Here is a 27,805-nt window from a genome sequence, read left to right as displayed (position 1 = left end):
AGCAACTGTGTAAACCAGTGTTTAAATAACGTGATAAAAGAAAAGAAAATTCAGAGATGAGCATACCAGTGTCCTCATGATATTTGCCAAGAGCTGGCAGCCATCTGGGAAGGTGACCATTAGCCCCAGAATGGAAAGTCTGCACTGCAGGTGCCAGAAAAATCAAGCCAAGCACCCCCCCACCCCCTGCTGTCCTAGGAGCTACTGCATCACTGAGAAGAAATAAGTTCTTCCATATTTCAGCCTTGATTTTCTGACACCAGATAACTTAATTTCTGTTTTTTTTTTTAAGATAACTTAATTTCTAACTAATGTAATGTAATAAGTAAGGGACACAAGAGGCCCTAGGAACAACTACAAAGGAAATACTCATTTGAGTATTCAGGGGCCAGAGGGGTGCAGGCAAAGGGAGGCTGAGAGACAGCTAACATGAGTTGCTGTACCCGCTGTCAGCCACTGGTCCCAGTGCTGAGAATCAGAGAGTGGCTACAGTGACAGCCTCCAAAACTGTGAAATGGGGTGCAAAAAGTTAAGGACATGGTAAAATTCAGGGTTCTTTCACACAGGGAGAGTTATGATGAACCATTTTTAAGGACCAGTATCATTTATTTGTAGTGTTCGCAAAGTAGTCATTTCTGTCATCAACTTGCTCAAAAGTGTGTCAGATCTCCCTCCTCCCACCCCACACCCACCTGTACTCTAGACAGGCTTTCTATTTATTTGGGACATTGGTGATGGGAATGTTGCATTGGTGAAGGGGGGTGTTCTTTAGATGACTGAAACCCAACCACAATCATGTTTGTAATCAAGGTGTTTAAATAAAGATATTAATTTAAAAAAAAAAGTGTATCAGAACTAACCTCAACTCTGGAGCTATGAAAACAGCCACAGAGATGAATCTATTACTCTCCGAGTGAGTCTTACATCAGCAGCTGAAGCTATTAGCCAAGAGCAGACTTGCATTCTACCTGAGAATTTTGATCCTCCATGACGGCTGACTAAATTTCCTATATGACAGAAAACAGGCCTGAATCCTGTCTGGTACTGAAGGAGTCCTTGTTGGACCAGTGCATTCCTATGGGAGGACCTACTTCAACCCTTGGTATGGCCAAAGTTATAGATACCATTGGACACAGATGCCTAACTGCCACAGGAGCAAGCAAGGGAATGAAACGGTTAATACTAATATTTTTAGAATCAAGTCCCATCGATTTTTAAGGACCATGTATTTTATTATATTTATGATCACTTAGAAAACATTACTGGGTGCTTAAAAATTACAGTGCCTTATATTTTCCACATTTAAGGGTCACAATTAAGAAAAGAGAAAAAAAATACCCAAGAGCCTCTGCCTCCTTCTGCTATTGTATAAACACACAGAGACCAAGAATAAGTAGAAAGTCTTTGAAACCAAAACAATAGGAAATCACTATTGGCTTAGAGCATGTGGATTTCTTCTTTGAGGCCTAACACAAGTTTCTGCATGCTTTTCCACGGCTCCACATACACAGCCCGAGGGCCACAGCCAAAACATATATTTCATTCCACAAGCCTTCAGTGCTTGCTATCAGCCAGCTGTTACCAGCACATAATACACTGACCTCTTTCACTTGCTCTCTGGCTCTAAATGGCAAAAACAAAGTAACTGTTGATGTAGCAGGAGTCATAAAATATGCAAAATACTCTTCTCCCCGAAAAGATTGCAGATAACCAAAGTCAAGTTTGTATTTGAAAATGACAGGGCCGGAGAGATAGCATGGAGGTAAGGCGTTTGCCTCTCATGCAGGAGGTCATCGGTTCGAATCCCGGCATCCCATATATGGTCCTCCCGTGCCTGCCAGGAGCAATTTCTGAGCCTGGAGCCAGGAATAACCCCTGAGCACTGCCGGGTGTGACCCAAAAACCACAAAAAAAAAAAAAAAAAAAAAAAAAAGAAAATGACAGCCTCTCAGCTGCCTTTATCTGCCCTGATGTGCAAATTAAGTTAGGCTCTTTCAACTGCACATTCAACACTTGCTTTATTTTCTCATGCCAATTAGGAATTCCACCCTAAAAACTTTCTCCTTTCTCTCCAGTCAAATTTTTCACCGGGAAATGTCACCCAAGCAGACTTCCCTCTCCTGCCGGTGTTTATCCTACGTTCAAGATCAAGCCGCCTGAAGCTTGTCAGAAGAAAATTGGTCAAAATCTGCTTGGTAGCAATGCTGAAAGGGCAACTCAACAGGCTGGTTCACATTTCTTGCATGCAGGTAACCTGGGGTTAGATCCCCAGTACCTCAGTGATCCCCAAACAATGCTGAGTGTGACCTGGGAAGTAAATAAAAAATCAGCTGCTGGCAACCCAGATTCTCACCCCTCCAGGAATCAGCTAGAAAGCCCCTCATTTACAGTTCCGGAAAGGTGGGTCCTCTGATACCACCCCAAAGAAGGTCCTGGGAGAGAGACAACACATAGATCTGGCAGCAATAGAAAACAGACTACACAGAGCCATGATGTAAGACTTGAAGAATAATTCCCAGATGGAAGAGGATTAGAAGATGGAGTCCATCAATGGCAACAACAATTCAACTTTACCAAATCAGCTTTCGATCTCCAGGTGCCAACAGGACCCCTCAATTAACAAGCAGCCTGACTCCTCAGTCCATAGTACCACAAGCCAGCCCAATCAGCACCTGGGAGCCATGTAAGGTTAACCCTGCCAGCATTCCCAACATGCTTCAGCCACCCTGCTAGTCCAGCTGATGTTTTTGGTCCTTTGAGAAAAATGGACAGATCATGTATAAATGTGAGCATGGCCCAGGGTACTGCCATCAAATTTGTCAACATGCTACGTATAAAATCATGTCTGAGCAAGGACTGACTGATACAATTGCAGCAGGATGATAATCTAAATCTTCTTCACAGAAAAACAATTTGTGGGGCCAGAGAGATAGCACAGTGGGTAAGGTGTTTGCCTTGTACATGGTCGACCCAGGTTTGATCTCCGGCATCCCAATATGATGCCCTGAGCACTATCCAGGAGTGATTCCTGAGTACAAAGCTAGGAATAACCTGAGCATCACCAGGTGTAGAAGAAAGAAAGAAAAAAAAGAAAGGAAAGAGAGAAGGAAGGAAGGAAGGAAGGAAGGAAGGAAGGAAGGAAGGAAGGAAGGAAGGAAGGAAGGAAGGAGGAAGGAAGGAAGGGAGGGAGGGAGGGAGGGAGGGAGGGAGGAAGGGAGGGAGGGAGGGAGGGAGGGAGGAACAAGGGAGGGAGAGAGGGAGGAAAGGAAGGAAGGAAGGAAGGAAGGAAGGAAGGAAGGAAGGAAGGAAGGAAGGAAGGAAGGAAGGAAGGGAGGGAGGGAGGGAGGGAGGGAGGGAGGGAGGGAGGGAGGAAAAAGGGAAGGAGAGAGAAAAAAGGGAGGGAGAGAGGAAGGAAGGAAGGAAGGAAGGAAGGAAGGAAGGAAGGAGAAGAAATGAAGGAGAAGGAAGGAAAGGAACGAAAGGAAGGAAAGGGAGGATGGAAGGAAGGAGGAAGGAAGAAAAGGAAGGAAGGAAAGGAAGGAACGAACGAAGGAACGAAGGAACGAAAGAACGAAGGAACAAAGGAACAAAGGAAGGAAAAAAGGGAGGGAGGGAGGAAGGAAGGAAGAAAGGGAGGGAGGAAAAAAGGGGAGAGAGAAAAAAGGGAGGGAGAGAGGAAGGAAGGAAGGAAGGAAGGAAGGAAGGAAGGAAGGAAGGAAGGAAGGAAGGAAGGAAGGAAGGAACGAAGGAAGGAACGAAGGAAGGAACGAAGGAAGGAAAAAAGGGAGGGAGGGAGGAAAAAGGGAGGAAGGAAGGAAGGGAGGGAGGGAGGAAGGAAGGAAAGAAGGAAGGAAGGAAGGAAGGAAGGAAGGAAGGAAGGAAGGAAGGAAGGAAGGAAGGAAGGAAGGAAGGAAGGAAGGAAGGAAGGAAGGAAGGAAGGAAGGAAGGAAGGAAGGAAGGAAGGAAGGAAGGAAAAGTGACTTTGTTTGACCCAGTCACATAAACATGTGTCAAGGTCAAGATCAGACCCTATAAGATTTTTAATCTACAACTTTCTTTGCTGCCACTGGATTCAAAAAGAGCCAGTTTAATACATAATATGGCCTCAGTCTTGACACTAGCCAGGCTCCCTGACTGCTGTGCTCACAGCGGACACTTAAACATGAGACGAATTCCTTCCCTTCTTGTTACTTCCTTCAGGAAACGTCTTCATTTCAAACAAGAAGGATCAGTTCTTCCTAATCTGTCTATGAGCAAAACTGAAAATAAAAACCAAAATGATTTCTAAAAGTCTCTGGATCACATACTTGGAAATTAGAATATCCTGTCCCTTTTTTTGCAAAGACACAGAATGTCTCAAACAATGATTCACAGGTACTTAGAGGAGGTGAGTCTTAGAATAACTACAAAGCCGTATGATTCTGTTAATGGTCTCTGATTCCCAGAAAAAGTCAAATTCTCACATGGTAGAGTAGAAGGGTTAAAGATTCCATAAAAAGGGGATTTTTCCCAAGGGTCAAAAACCAAACCTGGAGAAATGCCATCTAGTAAAGCCAAATATGTGAGCAAATAATAAAATGTAATACGCAAGTACCCAAATGCCTTTTTGGATGTGTAGGCACAGAGAAAGGTGATTACCTCAGAAAACCTTGGAGATCAGAGGTGGGAGCTGATGGCCTTATTACAGATAACAGAAGCTTCCACTGAAGTCCAAAGGATCAACAGGCTGCCAGGCAGGAGATCAGGTGGTAGGGGAGGAGAGACAGAAGGGAAGAGAGATGGAGAAGGTGGGTAAGAGAAAGACAGAAAGTCCACTTGTACAGTTCATGGATGTGCATTGGGGAAAAAGGGGTAATATTCCAGAGCACCATTTTCCAGGGAAAAGAAAGAACACTGGGGGAAGAAAGAATACAGAGTAGTGGCAGAGTAGTAGGATGTTTGCCTTGCATGGGGCTGACCTAGGACAGATCGTGATTTGATTCCCCTCGCATCCCATATGGTCCCCCAAGTCAGGAGTGATTTCTAAGTGCAGAGCCAGGGGTAACCCCTGAGCATCACCAGGTATGGCCCAAAAATCAAAAAAAAAAAGAAGGAAGGAAGGAAGGAAGAAGGAAGGAAGGAAGGAAGGAAGGAAGGAAGGAAGGAAGGAAGGAAGGAAGGAAGGAAGGAAGGAAGGAAGGAAGGAAGGAAGACAGAAGAAAGAAAAAGAAAGAAAGAGAAAAAGAAAGAAAAGGAAGGAAGGAAGGAAGACAGAAGAAAGATAAAGAAAGAAGAAAGAAAGAAAGATAAAGAAGAAAGAAAGAAAGAAAGAAAGAAAGAAAGAAAGAAAGAAAGAAAGAAAGAAAGAAAAGGAAGGAAGGAAGGAAGACAGAAGAAAGATAAAGAAAGAAGAAAGAAAGAAAAGAAAGAAGAAGGAAGGAAGGAAGGAAGGAAGGAAGGAAGGAAGGAAGGAAGGAAGGAAGGAAGGAAGGAAGGAAGGAAGGAAGAAAGAGAAAGGAGAAGAAAGAAAGAAAAGAGAGAGAGAAAGAAAGAAAGAAGAAAGAAGAAAAAAGAAAGAAAGAAAGAAGAAAGAAAGAAAGAAAGAAAGAAAGAAAGAAAGAAAGAAAGAAGAAAAAGAAAAGAAGAAGAAAGAAAGAAAAAGAAAGAAAGAAAAAGAGAAGAAAAAGAAAGAAAGAAAGGAGGAAGGAAGGGAGGAAGGGAGGGAGGGAGGGAGGAAGGAAGGAAGGAAGGAAGGAAGGAAGGAAGGAAGGAAGGAAGGAAGGAAGGAAGGAAGGAAGGAAGGAAGGAAGGAAGGAAAGGAGGAAGGAAGGAAGGAAGGAAAGGAAGAATTGGCTCTCTGTTTCATTTTTCTTTTGTAATTTTCCTGTAAAATGGAAACACTTTTCAACTCTCAATAAATCAGGTTTGGGGCTAGAGAGATGGCACAGTGGTAGAGCATTTGCCTTGCACGCAGCCAACCCAGGACAGACAGTAGTTCAAATCCCGGCATCCTATATGGTCCCCCAAGCCTGCCAGGAATGATTTCTGAGCACAGAGCAAGGAGTAACCCCTGAGTGCCACCAGGTATGACTCACAAAAACAACAACAACAACAACAACAACAATAATAATTCAGGCTTTTCTAAGCCACTTAATACAGACTCAGGTTGAGCTAACAGTTGCCTTTCCCAACTCCATTTACAAGAAAGAATCCAAAGCAAAGTGGAAGAAAGCAAGAAATATTTTCAGGATAGGACAAACCACACAATAAAGATGTGACTGACCCAACAATAAATAAGATGAGCTTTGGGGTATTAGGAACTCCATCCCCTGCTAGAGGCACGCTTCTCCTCTTCACCCCTTTCTCTCTATATTTCCCACTGAGCTCCCAAGTCATCTCCCTCAGCTACCAAAAAACCATCCCCAATATCAGGACCTATTTATTTCTTCAGGCCAATGTGGTTCAAAGAACTGGCGGCTCTTGCCTCTCTGCTATCTGCAGGGCAGAAACCACAGTGCTCAGATGGGTTCATAAGGCACAAGGTCACACAGAGGTTGGCCGTCGGTGATCAAAGCGAGCTGGCTATTCTTTCTGCCATTTAGACAGAACACACAAGATGTGTTTATTTTCACCAGCCTCTGAATGAACTCCCTTTAGGTGGCACGGAAAAGGTTCCACATTTCTATAAAGCATTAAGCCAAGGGAGTTCTCTTACTTGATGCTCTCATTAAGAGCAAATTTCATTTTTGAAAACTTTTGATCTTTGGTGTTTACTCAAGAGCCCCTCGAGTTTAAAGGCCAGACTGTCTGAATCAAATTGGTAAAATGGATAAAAACAAGTATGTGCAACCAGCAAGGTCTCCAGGGGAAAAAAGCAGCCTATGCATCCTATAGGCTGCCATCAAAACATGAGGCCTATTAGTGATCTTTACAGAGCTAGTAAAAGCAATAATCACATATTTCATTTCTGAGTTCAAAAGGCAGACCAAAGGAAAAAAAAAAAAAAAGAAAGAAAAGAAAATCAGTATGAACTGTGTGCTACTTAAAAACTCCTACTCCTATGGAACTGAACATGAATAATACAAACCCTGAAAGCCTTAGTAAATTAGATCAACACGTAAAAGCCAGCAAACATTCCTGAGCAATGCTGGCTCCAGATGAACACAGATAGATAGGCATTTTCATATCAATCATGTTATTTCTGACTCAAAGCAGAATGATTATTTGCACAAGTTTACCAAAAATATTGACTTCCGAAGAAGCTGAAGCCAATTTTCTCTCTGATCAAGGTGAAACAGCACATCCCAAAATGTTGTTTCAAGTGTGAGCTACACGCCTGCTACTCTTTCATTTTGGGGGCTATCACGTCCTGCGATGCTGGTCGGGGGCCCCAAAGCCATAAGCAAAGGTGCTCTGGGAATGATGAGGTGCCAGAGCTTAAGCTCAGGGTTGAACGTGTGACCTACCAGTCTACGCCTTCTTCCCAGTCCAATACCAGTCCTTTCAGCCTCTCCACAAAGGGCTAATGTGCATATATCATATGCAGGAAGATCAGGGTTAATCCACAGACAGACAGACAGACACACACACACACACACACACACACACACACACACACACACACACAGTATGTGGACCTAGAGCTATGAGCGATGTCCCACCCCTAGAGAAATATGCAGAGAGCAGGACCTGAAAATTATCTATGAAACCAAACCAAAATACCTACTACTTATAGATCACAGCCATCACTGGAAGGAGCAAACACAGATATAGACACTGGTGCGTATACATACACATATACATACATAAACATGCAGAGAAAAATACTTCATACATGATGTGCTATAAATTCACAATTGCTGCATCTTAATGAAATTATATTCTACGTTACACTTCTTACGGAGTTATTTTTCTTTTCTGCTGCTAAAATGAAGTGACCATAAGCATGGGGGACTTGGGGGGCTTAAGGGGCCAGGAAAGTGTCGAGAGCTTTGAGTACTGGTTTAACTCCTGGCACCACATGCCCCCTGGCATGAATGGGTGCACCCCGAGAGGCCCCCAACATTGTCAGGGTTCCCACAACACAAGGTCTGGACAGCAAATGCATCCTCAACCCTAACATGGGACTCGCAAGCCCACTTGGCTGAGTTGGTAGATGGAGCCCCAATACTTAAGAGAACTCCCTAAAAAGAGATAGGAAAATCAGTGAAAAGTGGTTTAAGACTGTACTAAATACCAAGAATGCATTGGAAGAAAAACAGGTGATATAACTGGTTAAAACAAAAAGCGCATTAAAGTTTGGCAAAGTGATATTTAGATGTTTAGAACAGGTACTAAAAACCCCAGTGTCCATGGGTAGAAAAATAATACAAAAGGTAAGGCACTTTGCCTTGCATGTGGTCAACCCGAGTTTGATTCCTGGCAACCCATATATAATCCCCTGAGCCTCAAAAGGAGCCATTCCTGAGCACTGCCAAGTCAAAAAGACCCAGCTCCCAGCTGTAAATCTGCATTTACGTTGAATGCAAGTTGGGGAGAAGAGAGAAAGCCATCTGGCCTACACACCTTAACTTAAAATCTTCCCTCCCCACTGAGGGAAAGCAACGCACATAAGATGGAAACTGAAGGACAAGGTCTACCCAAAGGACAAGAAAAGGCAAAGCTTATGCTCTTTTCATCTTTGTCAGGAGCAGCTGATGGGGGGCAGGACGGGATAGGGGGGACTGAGGTGGGCATTTGATCAAAATAAAATGCTTGACAAGAGGAAGCAGTCTACCATTAAAAGTCTTCATATGGGGGCTGAAGAGATAGTATAGTAGGCAGGATATTTGCCTTGCACAAGGCCAACCCAGGCTTAAATCCCGATATCCCATATGGGCCCCTGAGAACTGCCAGAAATAATTCTTTAATACAGATCCAGGAGTAACTCCTAAGTGTGGCTTAAAATAAAATTCTTCAAATTGGGGCCAGAGTGGTGGCGCAAGCAGTAAGGCATCTGCTTTGCCCGTGCTAGCCTGGAACAAACCTTGGTTTCATCCCCCTGTGTTCCATGTGGTTCCCCAAGCCAGGAGTGATTTCTGAGTGCATAGCCAGGAGTAACACCTGAGCGTTACCAGGTGTGGCCCAAAAATCAAAAACAAACAAACAAAAAAATATTGAAATGCACAAATGTAATGTGAATTTAATGTTTTCTCCATGTTTAATGTGTCCTATACCTTATACAGAGTTGTATGATACTGTGATCCTGGGAACATATCAAGTGTTAGATGCCATATTAACAAAAAACTAGATAATCAAAAGACTTCACAACCATTAGAAACAACACAAAACTCTTCATCAGGGCTCTGAAATTGACTCAGTGGCAGGAACCTATCTGTAAGCACAAGACAGACAGTTTGCTCCTTGGACTGCCCTCATTCACAATGAGATTCCAGTGATCAGTTGTGATCCCTGGCACATATGTGTGAACTCCAGCACAACACAACCAAGCGTGTGCCCTCAACAAGCACTGTGACCAAGTGAAAGGGTGGCACACCCAAGCACGCAAACTATGATCATCACAACAAATAAAAAGAAGGTGGAAATTCAAATACAAATGTGGAGCCAATTGAAGAGAAAAGAAAAAAAATGCTTTGCCATCTCGAAGACCAGTTTACGATTTTTTTGTTTTTATTTTTGTTTTGGGGCCACACCCAGTGGCACTCAGGGGTTACTCCTGGCTCTGTGCTCAGAGATTGCTCCTGATAAGCTTGGGGGACCAGATGGGATGCTGGGAATCGAACTCAGGTCCCGTCCTGGGTTGGCCATGTGCAAGGCAAATGCCCTACTGCTGTGCTATCTCTCTGATCCCATGATTTTTCTTTTTCTTTTTCCTTTTTTCGGTTTTTGGGCCACACCGATGACTATGTACTCAGAAGTCGCTCCTGGCAGACTCACGGGACCATATAGAATGCCAGAGATCAAACCCGGGTCAGCCACGTGCCAGGCAACCACCCTCCCACTGTGCCCCCACTCCAGCCCCCAAGCAGAAGAGCATTTACAGAAACCTTTGTCACTGGGTAAAGTTAACAGCTTTTCTTATGAAATTACCTCACTTCATCCTTCAAACACTGCTGCCTGCCCATTCATCTGAGCCACATTCATCGGACAGTTTAGATATAAGACAGAACTCCCTGACCTAAGAGTTGGGGTCTCAAATAAAAGTTTTATAAATAATCTAGAAACACATTCATTCATGACAAAGACGGATAATTACAGAAGCCACACTCTCGGAGCTCTGCACTAAGATGCTCTGAGCACCACCAAGTGTCTTTAGACTTTATTTATCTTTCCTAAAAGGAAAAAAAAAAACATGGACTCTGCAAACTTGATTGATGTTGCAGAGACCCAAAATCCTTCTTTCCAAATGAGCATCTGCTGAATGAGACTTTGCTCTTGGTCCAGTTCTTCCTTCTGCTCCAAAATGGGTGCCAAATACCCACCCATGCTCCCATCATGCACTTCAGGACCAGTCTCCTCTGCCTCACCACTGTCCCTGTGACAACCCTGTACCGCTTCCATTATAGGAGTTTGGGAAAGTTTAACTCTGCTCCTATACAAATGATGTAAAAACCTACGTCACTACAGTCACTCACTGGAAGAGCCGCAATCGCTTGCTCTACATCTGGATCTAGGAAGGGAAGAAACGAAACAGCTAAAAGTTCTGACTCCATCCACCTACCTCAGTGAAAAAGCCCTACTCAGGCCAGCGCGAGAGCTGAGAGAGTTGGGGTGCACACCTGGGTTTTGGGAGGCCTGGGTTCAATCGCCCAGCATCTTCTGGGTCCCTGGGAGAGAGCCCTAATAGCAAGTAGCCTTAAGCATCAGAAACCACCAATCTCCACCAATTAAGAACTGGTTGGCCTTACAGAACTCGGCCTGTGAAAACAGCTGCTGTTTTATCTATAAAATAGGGGGCTAAAACCTAGAATCCAAAACTCTAGGGCAGGTCGCAAAAATTAAGGCAGCCAGTCTCCAACAGATGGAAGGGTCCTTCCAACAGACCCTGCCCATAGAGGACACTTGATCGAGATTAAATGCACCGGTTTACTTTACAAAATATGTATCAGAAACTTCAAATACAACATATTCAGAGCCAAAGGAAGTCTCCCTTCAAGTTAACCTTCCTCCCCAGGATTCCCAGCTTCATTGCCACCGCATTTTGGAGCTCCAGCTTTGGAGCCATACTCTTCCTCCCTACTCTGAACTGACGGGGTTATAGGAATCCTGGCCTCCTTCTGTACCCACATCCTGCCTCCTTCATTCCACCACTGCAATCCATCCCACAAATACAGAAAAGGGGTTTTGGGGGAGTACTTGCCATTTTTAAGAGCATCAAACTCAGAAAGAATGCAAAGGTATTGGAAGCTCCCCCTTTCACTTCCCTTCCCTTCCCTTCCTTACCCTTCGGCTCAGTTTCATTTGTGTCACTGCTGCTGCCCTGATGACCAGATGTGCCACTTTCTTCCAGCACTAAAACACAAAACTACTGACAACCCAGTGGAAGTGCAGCAAATTAGCTGGGAAAGTAGCATTGACAAACACAACACTGACGGCTCAGCTAGCAACACACAGCTTAGTGAAGCCTCAGACAGTGACCTCGTGGCCCCACTGTATAACCATATTCATGAATTTTCTTTCACTGGACTATCCTTTGATAATTTCATTAGCCAGTTAGTTACAATAAACAATTTCAAAGAAATTATTTTGTGACTACCATGAGGGTAGGCTCCGAGGTGAGTGGGAAACTGAGACAATGGTGGAGGGGTTAACTCTGGTCACACAGTTTCCAGAAACAACAGTATTATGAGCAACTTTGTAAATCATAGTGCTTAAATAAAGTAAAAAAAAAAAATTCCTAAAAGAAGCACTTTTTTGGGAGGTGGGGTCACACCCGACAGTGCTCAGGGGTTAACCCTGGCTCTACGCTCAGAAATCGCTCCTGGCAGGCTCAGGGGACCATATGGGATGCCAAGATTCAAACCACTGTCCTTCTGCATGCAAGGCAAAAACCCTACCTCCATGCTATCTCTCCTGCCTCAGGAACACTTTTCTTTAAAAAAAAAAAAAATAACAACTATCTACACTGTTAAAAAATGTCTTTAGAAGATGCACAGGAGCCCTATAAATAAAATTGCACATGCTTAGAAAGTGGGGGCAAAAGGCAGGGAATACCAACATAAATGTCTTATTCGTGGAGTAGGAAACTCAAAATGGGAAGATATTAGTTCTCGCCAAAAATAATCAACAGATTTTATGGAATCACAACAAAAATCACAATACTGTTTTTTGTAAAAATTTAAAACTAGTACTGTCTGTGTGACAGTGAGAGAGAGAGAGAGAGAGAGAGAGAGAGAGAGAGAGAGAGAGAGAGAAATGTCAAGAGTCTCTTGGAGTCTGAGAGATAGCACAGGTAGGGTGTTTGCCTTGAACACAGTTCGATCTCTGGTATCCCATATGGTTCCCCCAGCCCCACCAGATGTGAGCACTGAGTGCCGAGCCAGGAATAACCCAGAATGTTGGTGAGTGTGGCCCAACATCATCAATGGGAGAGAGAGAAAGAAACACTCTCGAAGAAGAAGAAGAAAAGGCTTGGCTCAGGGCCAGAGTGGTGAAACAAGCACTAGGGCACTTGCCTTGCATGCACTAACCTAGCATGGATCGTGGTTCTATCCCCCAGCATCCCATATGGTCCCCCAAGCCAGGGGCAATTTCTTTTTGCTTTTGTTTTGTTTTCTGGAGGGGGCGTTGGGTTTTGGGTCACACCCAACAGCGCTTAGGGGTTACTCCTGGTTCTACGCTCAGAAATCACTCCTGGCAGGCTCGGGGGACCATATGCGATGCCGGGTTTCGAACCAATGACCTTCTCTGCATGAAAGGCAAACACCTTACCTCCATGCTATCTCTCCGACACCCCACCACCACCAAGGAGCAATTTCTGAGCGCATAGCCAGGAGTAACCTCTGAGCATCACCGGGTATGGCCCCAAAAAACAAGGGGAAAAAAAAAAAAGAAAAGGCTTTGTTCTATCCCTAGGACCTCTGGGAAGGACCCCCAACAGATACCACCATGCCCCCCACTCCACTATACCACATGTGGCCCTCCAAATAAAATGTTTATAAAATTTAACACTTCCAAATCAAAAGAGAAGATATTAGCATATGAAATTTGATGAATATTTTAAATATGTGCTAATTAATACTGTAAAGAATAAACACCAGAATATATCAGTAAAACAAAATAAACAGCCCAGGGGCAGATACATATCTAAAACAATTAACATTTAAGAGAAGAGGACATACATAAATAAAAGGAGGAGGGGGGAAACCATTTTCTAAAGATAATTTGTAATATTGGAAAAAATGAGCATTTAAATAAAAAAAATCATGAAATAAAGTGACATTCCAAAAAAGTCAGACTTATAAGCCTAACTATCTATAAGAAACTTTTAGAATATTGAATAACTATTAGTACTTGTACTCCCTTTCCTTCAATATTGTTTGTTTTGTGATGAACCAAGGACAATAGGTACACACACGAGCAAACACAACCACACACACACACACACACACACACACACACACACACACACACACACACACACCTCTAACTGCAGTGCAACTCCAGGGAACACAGACTACAGAGTTATCAGGTCCCGTGCTCAGGACATTGGGCCAAGTTGGGGATTTGAACCTTCACGGGGCTCAAATTCTAAACTACTGAGCCTTCTTGTGGGTCCCTAAACAATATATTAGTAAGAGCAGAAAAAGAAGAAAACAACACAACAGTCTAAAGCACAGGCCACCAGGGGAAAAGAAATGATCCATTCTAAACACAACTTTCCCTTCATCACCAGATGCCACTAAAGAAAGCAAAAAGATAAACCATAATGTAGGTACACATCATGTGTAAGAGCCAAGGCTTAGCAAACAGGACACAGTCTGTGCAGTCCCACCAATAAATGATGAATCCGAATGGCTGATAAAAAGATGAAAAAATTTGTTCAATGTAACCACCGAGATGCAAATCAAACCACCATGTGATACTGTTTCCACCACCAGATTAGCCAAAATTTTAGATACCTGATCATTTTCGGTATTGTGGAGAAGAGAGAAGAAATGCAGAATTTCCTTGCTGCATGCCTGGATAGGGGTGCATCCATTTGGGAGAAGAGTTTATTGGAATGTGACTATGTTCCTGTGACTCTAGAATTCAACTCCTAAGTACATACTCTAAAATGATTTGTTCACATGTGCACCCAAAAACATGATCAAAACATGTACTGTGGAAACAATGTTCAAGAAAGCAGTATGTTGGGAAAACCCTAAGGTATACCGATAACAACAGGGACAAGTTAGGGTACAATCGCTCAGTGAAATATTTGAATGACCAGAGTGATTTATATCCAACCAACCAAGATAAATGAATCAATCAGTGAGAGAGGGACAGACCACTGGAAAGAAGCCATTGGCTTCTCTTGTATATCATTCACCCCAGTTTCAATCCAGGTATCATATGGTCCCCCCAAACACTACCAGGGGTAAGCACAGAGCCAAGGGTAGCCCCTGGAAACCATGAGATGTGGCCCCAACAAAAAGAAACATAATAATAATAAAACAAAAAGATGAAAGAAATACATCAAATCACAGAACATAACAGTAAATAAAGTCTAAATCGAGAAAAGTAAACCACATGCTATTTTGAAATATAAACAACAGGAAATAGTAGTATTAAAATTGTGGGGATGTCTCCTAGAAGTACAAAGATTTCTTCTTGGTGTAAGGTTCAAAAAGGTTAAAAACCAGTTCCAAACCTCATGCTAGGAGGTGGGGAGTGAGGTGGGAAGCTGATCATGGAGGACTTAAATTGCACATTTCATAACTTCTGTGTTTCTATTTCACAACCAAAATAAAAGAGAGGTAGGGAGAGAAGGAGGTTGAGAGTGAAGGTGGGAAGTAAGGAATATTTCGAGTCTAGCTGAGAAGACAAGAAGCATAAAGGGCAGGAGCTGAAAGGAACAAGGACTGAGTGGTCCTGAGCATGTTGAATTATCAATGAAAAGGCACCAATAAAACTGGTCAATTGGAAAATATTGAAAAATGAGGAAAAAACTTCTCAAAAGAGGCTCCTATAAAGCTTGCTTGGGACGAGGCTACCAGAAACTATCAACAAGCTAATTGTTTGGACAAGCAAGAGTTGGTAGCATCCACAACAATACCAGTGGACAGAGAAAAGAGGGCATAACTACTTAAGGTATTTCATCAAGTACAGTCTGAATTTTCCAAGAAAGGAACAGCAGGTAATACTTAACCAATATTCAAATATTCCTATTAGCAAACGTTACAAGCATTCAAATCACCTATTACAAAATTCCACATTCAAATTTCGTTCCTCCCACAAACACAGCGAAGGGAGTGTGTTCATTCTTTATCAGCTAAATTCGAAGCAGGAGGCTCTTAAAAAATCCAAGTTCAAAGTGGTGTGGGTTTTTCTTTTTTTTTTTTTTTTTTTTTTTTTTGCTATTTGTACTAAACATTTACATTAGGAATCTCTTAAAAGCTAATTTCCTGAACTTAATTCTTACTTTCTTTTGGATAAAGGTAGAAGAAGAAGGAAAAAAAAAAGGAGCTTTCACTTACTTAATTGAATTCCTAAAGTGATCTTCGGCAGGGTTTTTTACAGTACAGCTATTGAGAAGCCATAAGTCTGCATCAGATGCGTTCTCTATTGAAAAATGAAAACATAAAAAGAGAAGTTAGGATTACACTGAATTATTCAAAGCATTCAGAGACCCCTGATTCTGCTGGGGAAGGCTCAAAACTCAGGAATAGTCAAGAATAGTCAGGAAAAGAAGCATTTATAATAAAAGGAGGCATAGATATCTGTGAGACACCATCATAAGAAGGCAAAAAGATGTGTTTCAAAGAAGAGCATCATCTAACTCTTAATACCTGAGAGTATTTATTAACATGGAAAACTAGAGTGAAAGAGGCCTCAGCTCATCACCTCTAAATAAGAAATGAGGGCCCGGAGAGATAGCACAGCGGCGTTTGCCTTGCAAGCAGCCGATCCAGGACCAAAGGTGGTTGGTTCGAATCCCGGTGTCCCATATGGTCCCCCGTGCCTGCCAGGAGCTATTTCTGAGCAGACAGCCAGGAGTAACCCCTGAGCATCACCGGGTGTGACCCAAAAACCAAAAACCAAAAAAAAAAAAAAAAAAAGAAATGAATTGTTCTCTTTGGAAGCTAATGGAGTGTCTCAGGCATCTTCCTGGCATTTATCAATATACACTCCATAGGTTTTGCTTGTTTACTTTGGGGAGGTGGCAGTTGGGTCTTCTGGCTGCTTCTGCTCGGTGCTCTGGAGTCACTCTGGCAAATGCTCAGCCCAGGTGATACCAGGCACTCAACTAGAGTAGGCCACAAGCAGAAAGAGCATCTTAACCTCTATGCTACCCTCTAGCCAGCAATTAAATATTTAAAGGTTGCAACAAACAGTGCTCTGGGGATCATGCAAAGCCAGAAATTGAACTTTGCAGGTGCTTGGCATGTGCTGTCCCTCCCTCCTGAGCTGCATCCCAGCCCTCTGAATATTTTTCAGTTGATGTAAAAGGGGACCAGAGAAATCACTCTGTGGGATAGAGCGCATGCTTTGCATTCGGGCAGCCTTGATGCAATCCTCAGGACTACATGGTCCCTGAACACCGGAAGAAGCAACCCCTGAATAGGAAGCAGGAGCTGCCCCAGAGTATGGTTAGGAGTGACCCCAAAATGAAAACAAAGAAGCTGATCATGCCAACGTCACCTAATGATCTGCTTCCAGCTGAACTTCACAATTTTCTCACCAATTTGTTTAAACTCGCCACCTTGTTAGATATTCTAGCAAAGCCATTACTAAAAATCCTCAACCCCGGGGTATCTAGTGAAATAAATTTATAAGGATCTCAACTGCCCGATGCTATTTCAACTATTTGTGGCCTACAAGAATTTCTGTGTGAGAACAGGATTATAACAATGAAAGGAAAATTCAAAGTGAAAACTGTGGCATCTTCCCAGATCTGTTCCATCAGAACGCAGGTGGAGTCAAAAGACAGTAAGAGCAGGCAAGAAAGCAAAGGGGCTAAGGTGTAACCCTGCATGCAGATGACTCCAGTCCACTCCCTGAAACCACACAGTCCCCAGCACTGCTGGGAGTGACCCCTGATCACCGCAGGTATGGCCATCAACATCACAACCCCAACTAAAAGACAGTCAAGAACTGAAAGAGACTGTGAGTACATTCCTTACCAGCAAAGGGAACACTCATTACAAAAATCATTATAAAGCACATCGAAGTAATCCCAGTACCTTTTTAAATAAAAAAGGTGAAATGTTTTTATAGTGAAGCAAAAGTGAAGAATTCCTAATTACTACAATTCATTCACACACTAAGATCTCTCCTATTCATTCTTCCAGCCTTTGGGGGGGCCAGAATGGTCTTTTATAAAATGTAAATACTGCCTCATTTCCCTGTCTAGACTCAGAAATGAGAGTCAAGTTACTTTCTCCAATTCCTTGGATTATCCTCCATAATACTCCACCGGACAGTGCTCTGATGGGGGACTTCATCTCCAATGACTTCCAGTAGCTATTCAAGAGCCATCCAGAGCTAGTCACATCCCAACTTCCACATTCATCCTTATGTCCATCTGTCACAACCAACTGAAATACCTGCAATTCACCCAGCTACAATACTCTACCTTTGTTTTCTTCAGAAACCTTTTCCAAAACCTTCCTTCCCAATCTTTTCCTGATAATCACATATGAATAAATTCAGCTGTATGTTTAAGGGCCAAGTAAAAGTTTTTCCATCATTTCTATTTTCTGTCCACCCAAGCCATTATTCCATTTTATCTAAAAGCATTTTTGCCTCAAGTGTAATTGCTGGTACAGGTAAATAAACAGACAAGAGAGAATAATCTTTGCAATCAAAGCAAATTATCTTCCCAGTTTATCATCTTTATTTTTGTGTTTTGTTTTGTTTTTGTTTTGGGGACACACCCAGCAGCGCTCAGGAGTTACTACTGGCTCTGCACTCAGAAATCACTCCTAGCAGCCTCGGGGGACCGTATGGGATGCCAGGATTCAAACCACCATCCATCCTGGGTCGGCTGCATGCATTGCAAATGTCCTAGCACTGTGCTATCTCTCCGACCCCATCATCTTTATTTTTGGGGGTTTCATCACACCTTATTACTAAGATATCAAATCTAATAACCTCTTCTAACTTTGAGTTTTGAGTTTTGAATCACAATTACATTCTCTACTTGGGAATTACTAAAAAAATATTCTCTATAAATATAAAATATTCTCTATAAATATAAAATATTCCCATTTCTCTAATAAATATATGGCTATACATTTAGTTTTCTGGCCCATTAGGAATGTATCCTAATACCCATTACTGTACTGTATTTAAATTCAAAATGAAAAAATATCCTATTTTCTCATATCAAAATATAGAAAATATTAGCAAGCTGGATACCACCTCGTGCAAGCTAAGGAATAAAACTCTGGCTATCTCGGGGGCTGGAGCAATGGTGCAAGTGGTAGGGCATCTGCCTTGCAGGTGCTAGCCTAAGACGAACCTTGGTTGGATCCCCCAACGTCCCATATGGTCCCCCAAGCCAAAAGCATAAGATGTATGAACAACTTTTTCTTTTTTTTGTTTGTTTTTCTGAGCCACACCTAACAGTGTGCACAGGTTACTTCTGGCTCTGCTCTTCAGAAATCATTCTCGGCAGGCTTGGGGACCATATAGGATGCTAGGGATCAAACCAGGTCGGCCATGTGCCAAGCAAACACTCTCTCTGATGTGCTATCACCTCTGGCCCCATCATGGACAACTAAAATGTTCTTTTTCCTTTCGAATGAAAACTTGCCAACATGTTACTATTACAATCTTATAAAATCTAATCGTGAGAAGAGACATGTGAATATTTCATTTGTACCCATCTGCAGTCTTTGGATTTCTAAAAGCACGCAATGCTTTTTTTTTTTCTTTTTAAGAAAATTCAGCAAGCTTGAAAAAAATATTTGTGTCTGTGTTTCCCTGCCACAGAACACAGAATCGATCGTGATAGAACTTAGAATCGATCACTAAGGTGAGAAGATAATGAACCATCTTCCTGCTGTGTTCCATCATGAAAAACTGGGGCCTGAGACACATTTTCTGGGGACTTTGCACCCTCCATTCAGTGAACCAAGAAAATGATGGTTGGAACCACATCACCCCCCCACCCCTGCCCTGAGTGGGGGCCAAAGACACAAACTATTATTTGCTCTCATCCAAATACATTTGCCTTTGCAAAGTCTATTTTATAGGCACAAGACAAATTGCTTTTAAATCTCACGTCATAAAAATCTGATTAGCAATAATGACACCAGATAACATTCTTGAGTGTACGCGAAGCATCCACAAATGAGCCAGGCATGTTCTATTCTTTCCCACTTATTTTCTTTTTTTCACTTCAACTTCCCATTCTGAGGTGGGTTTCTGTTCACTCCAGTTTTGCTGTGGGGAAGGAAAAAAAATAATTTCTCAGCCTTAGAAAGCAAAGTGACTTGTCCGGAGTCACATACAGAGGGAGTGTGGCCCAGTGCTAGAAACCCAGACACACCGACTCCGGAGACACTCAATTTAAGGAAATTAGAAAGCCTCATTAGTGGCTCGTTGCCTCTGGATCAAAAATAATGCAGACAATATCTAACAACAAAATGAGAGGGGATGGAAAAAAAAAAAAAAAGAAGAATGGCCTGGCCTTGGGCTTGCCTCATGATATTTCTAAGAAGACTAATCATCAGGCTTCAAAAGAAGTTGTTTGGCCATTTGCAAAATTTCTGAGATCTTGCACAGAAGCCTCTTGGCCATCTATAATCAGTGGGAGACAGACAAGCACAAGGAAAATTAATACTGAGTGCAGAGCAGGACTCCCCAGCATAGGCTGCTGCTCATGGCAACAATCTGCCTGGTCCCCTGCGGCCAATGTGAAAAGGAGGCTCTGTGGGTTTCTGGCTGGTTCCTATCAGCTCTAACCAGAACCAAATGCCCAGCTCTGGCATCAGCCTGGGAAGGTGCAGGAGAGCAGAGGAGGCACTCAGAGGAAACTATTCCTAGACTTAAGGCACGAGCTCATGTGGCTGAAAATAAATAAAATAAGATTCAATGAAGGATTTGGAAGTGGGGAGAGAAAAGGAGCAGAAAGTCTAATGGTTTGGATCCCCAGAGCAATTGCTGGGATTTTCCTGACCACAGAACTCTGGAAGACACACAGCTCAAGTCACAGCAGTTTAATAAGCGTGCTGTATACCTCATCATACCTAGTGGTTCATTTACAATATTTAACTTGTCGCATACCCAATGGAAGTCTCTGAGTAGAGAGTTTCAACTCATCTTAAATGCAGGCAAATGTTTGGTGTGGAGGAAATTTTCCTTCAGCCACAGATGCCCATGGTTTATCTCCCAGATTAAAGATCCTATCAGCAGATTCATTTATCTCTGACACTTATTTGATTTTGAGTGTTTGTGGGTTTGTGTAGTGCTGAGCTTGGAGTAACTCTGTTTTGTTTGTGTGTTTTTCAATGATTTCTTTCTTAAACCCTCATATAATTGCTAGCACTTGGGGCCGGAGAGATAGCACAGTGGTTGGGCATTTGCCTTGCATGCAGCCGACCCAGGACAGATGGTGGTTCGAATCCCAACATCCCACCCCTGAGCCAGCCAGGAGCGATTTCTGAGCGCAGAGCCAGGAGTAACCCCTGAGCACTGCCAGGTGTGACCTAAAAACCAAAATATGAAAATTGCTAGCACTATCATTGTTCTTATTTATTTGCTTATTTTTTGTTTTATTTGTTGGGATCACACACAGCAATGGCACTAAGAGGTTACTCCTGGCAGGTTCAGAGGACCACATGGGATGCTGGGGATTGAACCCTGGTTAACCGTGTGCGAGGCAAATGCCCTACATGCTGTGCTCCATTTCCAGCTCCTTCGGTTCTGTTTTTAATTGAAGCAATTAGACAAAACCAAGAGTAAAGCTTTTCCCTTGAGCCTAGAGAAGTGAGATGAGAGGAAGAAAGGAGAGAAAGGGGAAGAGTGAGGTAGGGAGAGGAAGAAATGAGAGGCGGATTCTATGGCTCCCAGGGTGACCGGAGCAGACCGACCCTGCTCTGCTCCATGCTGGTGACCAGCTGGTGTTTCCCAAGCAGGGCGAATAGCAACAGCAATGCTCCTCCTGGAGGGAAAAAGCACTTTTCTTCAAGATAACTCACGTAATGAGTTTGTTCTTTTCAAATAACCCTGCTGAGTGCTTCGCAGAAGTAAGATGAGGAAACTCAGGGTCAGCTTGACCTCTGTTTACTGTATAAAGGGAAAAGAACATTTTTTTTTCCTTTTGCAAGAGAAATAAGAGCCGGCCAAGCTCTACCCAATAACTATTGAAAATTAATTACTGCAGCTAAGTAGGGCTGCTCCCAATCAAAGCCAGAGTGGCAGGCGGATCTCTCCTCGCTGTGGAGGAAAGAACGCGGCTAATTCCCGCAGTCCTCGTTCCAAATAGAATTGCTCTGCTGAGCCTGACATGCAATTACTGCAGAAATTACTGAGTCTCAAGCATCCTTAAGAGGAGATCCATTTCTACATGTTAAATGGGTTTGGAAAGGAAGAGCCAACAGGTGCATTGCACTTTGTGGGGCTCTGCAGGATCAGGCTGGTTCCCTTCTTCCAAAACTTGCTCTGCTTCCCCAGGACCAGCCATGTCCCTTCTCAGCCTGACAAGAGAGATGAAAGAGCAACCTGGAAAGCTTAAGGTCCAAAGCTTGCAAGAATGAAATAATCCAATGAGTCAGAATCCAAATTGAGGGGGCAGAGAGATAGCACAGAGGTAGGGTGTTTGCCTTGCATGCAGCTGACCCAGGAGGGACTCAGCTGGATTCCAGGCATCCCATATGGTCCCCCAGCCTGCCAGGGGCGATTTCTGAGTGCAGAGCCAGGAGTGACACCTGAGCACCAGTGGGTGGGGACTCAAAGCCAATCAATCAATCAATCGATAAAATAAATAGTTTAAAAAAAAAAAGGACCCAACTTGAACCACCAAGAAACACAGAGGGCTCTGGAGTTCACAGGAAGGTGCCCAACTTTGGCCTTCACCAAATGAGGGTGCCCAAACCCCACGCCGCCTTTCACCAACTTCACTGAAACAGGCCCTCTTTGGCTCAGAACCCCAGCTACAAATGCACTTGGGAAGCAGCAACCAACCCTTTAAGCTACTGAGCCCACAGCACAGCACAAGGACCTGGTCTGGAAAAGGAAACCTGGCTGGCTCAATGAATAAACTCACTGAAATAAACCCAAAACTCAGCTTCCTTTGAAGGTGTTCAGAAGAGAAAGGAAAAAAACTCCTCTGAATCACTCAATAGGCAGATCCAGACATATTGCTAATGAGACACAGAAAAAAAAAAGTACACAGCAAGATGACTGGGGGTGGTCTAAATGGGGGAGATGGGGGAAATTGGGGGATTTAGGACATGGATCCCATCGGTGTGAACCTTTTTTGTTTCCTTTTTGTTTGCATCCACCTGGCTGCCATGTTCTGCTCTCAACACCGTCCTCAGTATCTCCCCTGGTCAAGCCTCTTCTCCCCCTTCTGTTTCTAGCTCACTGTCCTGCCTGCTGGAGACGCTGCTCTTCCACACCCCACCTTGTCCATCCTTTTCTCCAGGGCCTCAGCAATATCAGAAGAAACTTCAACAGACTGATCATTCTCCTCCCATATGCACAAAGTTCTAAAAAGCAAACCACATCTTCAAAGCAACAGGTAAGTGCCTGCGATCAGAAAATTTATGAGAAAGAAAATCCCTCAGAAATCATTCCCAACAACACACAAATAAGGGAATTTAGTAGACAACGAAAATGAAGACATCTATTAAGAAGGAAATCCATGAGAGGCATCAAATGCGCTTTAGCACAAAGTGAAATGTTAATAATAAAAGAAACACAGAAGCAGAGGGAGTTTTTCAACACAAAGTAGACCTGTTTCCAAACATGGATGTCAAATATGAAAAACACAGCAAATGAAATTTTAAAAATATAAAGTCTGTGGAATGCATAATAAACTCAATGTCACAGAGGAACAAGTAAATGAAAGCAAATCTAAAATTCTAGGGAAGGTTCAAATAGAAGAGGAGAAAGAAGAGTTAGGAAAAGTGAAGAAACATTTCAAGAACTCTCCGCTTTTATTAGAAGAGGAACCATAGGGTTAAGAAAGATCCCAGAAAGAAAAAATACAGGCCAGAGAGATAGCACAGCAGTGGGGCATTTGTCTTGCATGCAGTGACCAGGGAGGGACTCGGTTCAATTCCTGGCATCCCATATGGTCCCCCAGACTGCCAGGGGTGACTTCTGAGTGCAGAGCCAGGAATGACCACTGAGCACCACCAGGTGTGGCTCAAAAACCAATCAAAAAATAAATAAATAAAGTTATACAAAAAAAAAGAAGAAATAATAGTGAGAACTTCCCATATATAAGAAATAGAGAGAGCTGGGGCCGGAGAGATAGCATGGAGGTAGGGCTTTTGCCTTGCATGCAGAAGGACGGTGATTTGAATCCCAGCATTCCATATGGTCCCCTGAGCCTGCCAGGAGCGATTTCTGAGCATAGAACCAGGAGTAACCCCTGAGCGCTGCCAGATATAACCACCACCCCCCCCCCAAAAAAAAAAAAAAAAGAAATAGAGAAACCAAGAAGGGCCCAAGAGTCCAAAGAGCAGGAGCACTTGCTGGAGACCTAGATTCAATCCCCAACACTACCTAGACACCCAAGAATTATTAGGAGCAACCTCTGAGCACCAAATCAGAAGTAGCCCCTGAATGCTGCCAGGTGTGGCCCAAAAAGCAGAAAGAAAAAAAAAAATCCAGGAAACTAGTAAAATACCAAAATCTTTCTTTCCTCTTTCTTCGTCTCCTTCCCTTTCCCCCTTTATTTCTCTTTCTATATTTTGGGGAGACCATACCCAGCTATGTATGCTCAGTAGTTGCTCTTGAGTAGCGCAGTGCTCAGGGGGATCAAATCTGAGGCTTACACAATACTTTTTTGAATGCAAAAAGTCACACACCAAGAAATAATATTAAAGTATTGAAAATCAAGGTAACTGATAATAAAGAAAAAGCAGTAAACACCACTGGAAGAAAAATATGCACAATGTAAGAGTGCTCAACAGAAACTTTATAAGCAAGGAAAAACATGAAGGGACATAGTCACAGTTCTAAATGACAACATTTTCCAGTTAAGGGACCAGGGACAGTAGAGGGACAAAAGCATGTGCCTTGCAAACAGTCAATTCCACGTCAGTCCCTGCCACTATATATGATTCCTTCAAGCACCACAGGAGGTATTACTCAACACAGAGCTGGGGCAAAGTCCTTAGTAATACTGAATGCAGTTCTACATCGCTGCCAAAAAAATAAATTTAAAAAAAATCTTCCATCCACAAATACTCAATTCGTCAAAATTATCATGCAACTATGGTGAAGAAATGAACTTGACACAGATAAGGAAAATCTAAGAGAGTTCACCACCCCAGACCTGCACAGCAAGAAGTTCTTTTTTACAGGAAAAGAAAAACAAAAAGCACATAAAGCCTTGAGTTTAGTGATTATAAAGCAAAACAAAATCAAAACTACAAACAAGGATAAAAATGAGACATTAGCGAGAGATCAAAAGAGCAGGCCAAAAAGAACAGACTATTGAGTTCAAAGACAAGTCAATGCCAGTCTCTCCCCCACCCCACTACAAAAAACTATCTTAGATACAGAAAAGCTGATTCAAACCTCATGATGACCACAAAGCAAAAACTTTGCAGTGAGTTCACTTAGAAGAAAAGTTGAAAAAAATTCAGAGAATCTCCTGGGAAAACCATCCAAATGAGAAAGGAAACACAAACTCATAAAAAATAAATAAATAAATAAATTAAATAAATAAATAAATAAAACTCTAAACATATAAAAGACAGAGACAAACAAAAAAAGAAGAGCAGTAATTAAGTCCCATGTATCAATAATTACACTCAATCTAAATGTTCTGAACTCACAAAGAAAAAGACAGAATGTGTTAAAAAGAAATAGGGACCAGAGAAAAATATACCAAAAAATAATTAAAAAAAAAGAAATAAGGGCCCGGAGAGATAGCACAGCGGCGTTTGCCTTGCAAGCAGCTGATCCAGGACCAAAAGTGGTTGGTTCGAATCCCAGTGTCCCATATGGTCCCCTGTGCCTGCCAGGAGCTATTTCTGAGCAGACAGCCACGAGTAACAACTGAGCAACGCTGGGTGTGGCCCAAAAACAAAAAACAAAAAAAAAAAAAAAGAAAAGAAATAAGAAGCCAGGAGCCATAACATAGCGGCAGGGCGTTTGTTTGCCTTGCACAAGGCCAACCTGGAATACAATGGGGTTCATTCAATCCCAGGCATCCCCGATGGTCCCCCGAGCCTGCTAAGAGTGATTTCTGAGTGCAAAATCAAGAATAAGCACTGACTATCATACAGGTGTGCCCCCCCCAAAAAAAAACAAAAACAAAAACCCACAAAAAAGAAATAAGTGGCAGATAGTAGAGTGGGTAGGACACGTGCCTTGCACAATGACCAACCCAAATTCAATCCCTATATCATACCTTAAGGACTGCCAGAAGTCATTCTAGAACAAAGGGGCGAAGTAAGTCCTAAGCACTGCCAGCTGTGACCCCAAATTCCCCCAAAAAGAAGTGGAATCTATCTATATTACGCATATATTAAACTCATGTCTCATCTCCGGACAAACCAAGTCATGATGAAAAATTGATAAGAGGCAGAGAGAAAACAAGAAATAAGTCAGGTAATAAAAATCAATTACTGATCATTTTACCCATCTGTGGAATATAAATACCCAAAGCTAATTTAATGTTCAAACAAAACCCAAATAACTCAGACTCAGAAAATCTTCCAAAGCTACTGAGGCTGTGAAGGACAATGGATGAGCATTGTGTCATTTGACAGTGTGAGGGAGGATTTTATGGGAAACAGTGAGCCTTAAACAAGTACAGAGGGTGAAGCATACTCTGGAAATTCTACAGTGCTGGAAAACAATGGGAAATCATTAAATTTTAATTAAAAAATAAAAGGTGGGGGCCGGCGAGGTGGCGCTAGAGGTAAGGTGTCTGCCTTGCAAGCGCTAGCCAAGGAAGGACCATGGTTCGATCCCCTGGCGTCACATATGGTCCCCCCAAGCCAGGGGCAATTTCTGTGCTCGTAGCCAAAAAAAAAAAAAAAACTAGAGTCAGTCTTATCAGCAATTTTTTCTTGTTTGGGGGCCACACCAGTTATGCACAAAGATATCTCCTGGCTGCACTCAGGAATCTTTCCTAGTGGACTTGGGAACCATGGTATGTCAGGGATCGAACATGAATCAGCTGCATGCAAAGCCATTGCTCTAACTACTGTGCCATTGCTTCAGTTCTTCAAAATAAATTCTTTCTACAGAGACTAAGATCAGTCAGGCACTTAAAGAGAATCTGGAATGCCCTCCAATGTCCGTGTCTGAGCAGGAACAAAGAAAATAGCAACCTTTTGGACTCTACAATATTGTGCACCAAAAAATAAAGGCAGGAGGCTTTGCTTGTAAAACCCCAAGTTTGATCCCTAAAACTTTGTGGTGTCCTGAGCATCACACATGCACCATTGGTGGCCCCCAAGCATCATTAGAAAGCCCTATTTAAAATTTCACTTCAAATGCCTTGACTTGGGGCCAGAGCAGAGGTATAAGCCGTAAGTTGTCTACCTTGCCTGCACTAGCCTAGGACGGACCTCGGTTGGATTTCCCCAGCATCCCACATGGTCCCCCAAGCCAGGAGCGATTTCTGAGCTCATAGCCAGGAGTAACCCCTGACTGTCACCAGGTGTGGCCCAAAATCTAAAAAAAAAAAAATAGTCTTGACTTAAGAGATAATATAAGGGGCCAGAAAGATAGTACAGTGGTGGGGCATTTGCCTGGTTCAATTCCTGGCATCCCATATGGTCCCCCAGCCTGCCAAAGGTGATTTCTGAGTTCAGAGCCAGGCGTGTGACCTCTGAGCACTGCTGGGTCTGACCCAGAAACCAATCAATCTCTGCAGCCCCAGCAGCCTGGAGCCCTTGTATAAGCCATATCAAGAGGAAATGTCTGAAAATATCCATGGTGGTTCCATTTAAATCACAGAGCTCCTGTTTCAGCGATCAGATCATGTTAATTCCAGACACTTTCAGGCATGAGTCTGGGCCGCACGAGGTGTAGGCTGCCCCCTCCTCCTGGAGGGCCTCACAGTGTCCAGAAACAAATTTTCTCTCGGTAGTTTTGAACCCTTTCACACTTGAGTCCCTGCTCTGGCCTGTGGGCAGGAGTTGGGAAACCAAAATTCTAGACCAAGTGGAAAAGCTGTCTCATCAAAGAGCAAGTACAACCCCACGAGATCTTTTCATCCAATTATTCAACCGAGGCCCAAACTTGGGCCTGACATGGCTCCCAACACTGCCCTTAGAGGAAGGAGCTTGTTTCCATGGTTCAGAGATTAGAGAACACAGGCTAGAAGTAGGCGAAGTAGACTTTCTGATGGGAAGGAAAAGGGTCAAGTGGGAAAGACAGTGTTGCAAAAACAAAAGAACTTGGTAAAGGACTATGAAGAATGACAGAAGGAAAAAACTGAAGACTTCCAACCTAGATGGCTAATACCTTAGGACTCCAAGTA

General features: G+C 42.9%; 1 protein-coding gene across 1 annotated transcript in view; it reads right to left on the bottom strand.

Annotated features, from left to right (window-relative positions):
* Positions 1–27,805, bottom strand: part of CDKAL1 (CDK5 regulatory subunit associated protein 1 like 1) — a 674,860-nt gene that overhangs the window by 557,435 nt on the left and 89,620 nt on the right. Inside the window, exon 3 of the mRNA XM_049764810.1 lies at positions 15,657–15,741. Coding sequence (XP_049620767.1) covers positions 15,657–15,741 — 85 coding nt within the window. The remainder of the gene's footprint in view (positions 1–15,656; positions 15,742–27,805) is intronic.

This window comes from Suncus etruscus, chromosome 18, assembly GCF_024139225.1.
Source record: "Suncus etruscus isolate mSunEtr1 chromosome 18, mSunEtr1.pri.cur, whole genome shotgun sequence".
Classification (NCBI taxonomy): Eukaryota; Metazoa; Chordata; class Mammalia; order Eulipotyphla; family Soricidae; genus Suncus; species Suncus etruscus.
Note: the sequence above shows the minus strand (reverse complement) of the source record. Positions and strands in the feature narration are given on the sequence as shown.